The sequence below is a fragment of the Buceros rhinoceros genome, unplaced genomic scaffold (assembly GCF_000710305.1).
Source record: "Buceros rhinoceros silvestris isolate BGI_N320 unplaced genomic scaffold, ASM71030v1 scaffold25742, whole genome shotgun sequence".
NCBI classification, from domain to species: Eukaryota; Metazoa; Chordata; class Aves; order Bucerotiformes; family Bucerotidae; genus Buceros; species Buceros rhinoceros.
The window spans coordinates 2,495-4,287 of record NW_010399859.1 but is presented as its reverse complement, the minus strand read 5'-3'; the positions used below and the strand labels follow the sequence as shown (position 1 = coordinate 4,287).

The window sequence follows — 1,793 nt, the reverse complement described above, 5'->3', positions numbered from 1 at the left end:
CGCTAATTCATATTGGCGTGTTGGATCTGCCAGGCGGGAGATGAAAGCGGTGCCTGCCAGCTCCGCTCCCCGTCCTGCCCCATCTCGCTGGAAGGGCCGCAGCCAGGAGGGGGGGCATGGCCGGTGCCCACCCTGGTGTGGCATCCTGGTTATGCTGGTGTTTGGATTTCTCAGCAGGAGGCGGTGGCTGGGGCTGGACCATCTTTTAGTGGCAGTGTGTGATGCTCGGTGTTGGCTGGATGTGGGATGCATGGCTTTAAGCGAATTTTTACTGCTGCATCTTGAATTACATGGGTTTACAGACACCCCCTGCCCCGCTGTTTGTTGGCGTGGGGGAAACACACCCAACCTGTGGATACAAGGAGCCTTTGACCCCCAAAGCGCCCCTTCCTGCTGCATAATTCCCGCGTTTTTAGCAAAAACAAGGCGCCATTGTAGCTTTTTGGCAGAAGGGTGCCAAAGCCAACAAACCCTGCGCCGGCTGACCCCAGCAGCGAGGAAGCAGCTCATAAAATGTTAGAGCCGCAGCCAGAGAAAAGCCGGGGGTGGGGCCTGCAGGAGGCGGGTGGGTACCTAGGGATGCTGGGGACCTTCCTAGTGCATCTTCACCCAGGAGGATGCTGGAGGTGGGGGTTCAATCTCTCTTCTCCCTCTGTTTTCAGGTGGCCTCTGTGGCTGGTATCTACGAGGTGCTGAACCAGCTGGGCTTCCCGGAGCTGGAGAGCCTGGAGGGCAAGGCGCTGTGCACGCTGCGGGGCCGTTGGCAGGCACAGGCAGGCACCTCACGCCCTTTCCGCGGGGACTTCGGGTAGGGCCAGGGCATGGGGGGGACCCCCGCTGCTTTCTCCTGGCGGGGGAGAGAGGAAAAAGGCTGTTTTCCCAAAAACTGGGGTTGTGGGGAGGGAGGGGCGAGCCTCGAAAGTGCCGTAGACCACGGGAATTTCTGGAGTTCTTTTGGACGCAATAAAAATATTGTAAATTAAAAATCAATCCTTTTAGGCAGGTGCTGAATTGTGAGCGGGGAGTGACTTGAAAAGTGGCTTTGAAATGCTGGGATGCCGCTGCCTGGGTTTGGTGAATGCACAGAGTCGTGCCAGATTTTTTGAGACGATCCTCGCTTTTTGCCTAATATGTATTTATACACACGCAGATGTGTATAGACACACAGATATGTATTTATGGCTCCAGCTCTGCATCTCCATCTGGAGCCACAAACACTTGTAGCCTGGATTAAGGCTTGCAGAGATCCCAATCACTGCAGACATGGGTGATTTTTTTAAAGTTTTGGGCATCTTTGTTGGTTCTTCCCAACTTTTTTAGTCATGGGTGCAGGAGGGGGAAAGGCAGCCAGGTGGAGGTCCTGCTGCCCCCCCAGCCTGGCCTTTTCAGTGCCAGGGTGGTGCTGGGAGGGGGGTTAGCTGCTCAGCAAAGAGTAGACTTAAAAGCATAATTAATGTAGGAATTTATTTAATTTTTTTTTTTTAAGGAAAGGAGAAAGAGAAGAGCGAAAAATAAAGTTAATCAAAACAGGATGCAAATGAGGGCTCCAATGCCCCACCTTCCCTCTCAGTGTGGGGAGAGGGGGCAACGGGGAAGTCGCTGGAGCAGGCTCCAGCCTGGATGGAGGGATGATGAAACAGGATGGGGAGCACAAAAGCAGGAGCACACGTTCCGTCTCTCCCAGCAGCTGCTTTCATCTGCTGCCAGTGGCAGGAGGTGCAGGCGGCAGAAATTCAGCTGTGGAGGGTGGAAAGAAAAATGTAGTTTTTACACAGCAATGGATGCTTTTTCTT

The 1,793-nt window shown here is 53.9% G+C and overlaps 1 protein-coding gene across 1 annotated transcript in view; it reads left to right on the top strand.

Annotated features, from left to right (window-relative positions):
* Positions 1 to 808, top strand: part of PALD1 (phosphatase domain containing, paladin 1) — a gene marked incomplete at its 3' end in the record, with an annotated part of 14,916 nt that extends 14,108 nt beyond the window's left edge. The window contains exon 19 of the mRNA XM_010131658.1: positions 663 to 808. Coding sequence (XP_010129960.1) covers positions 663 to 808 — 146 coding nt within the window. The remainder of the gene's footprint in view (positions 1 to 662) is intronic.
* Positions 809 to 1,793: the final 985 nt, after the last annotated feature.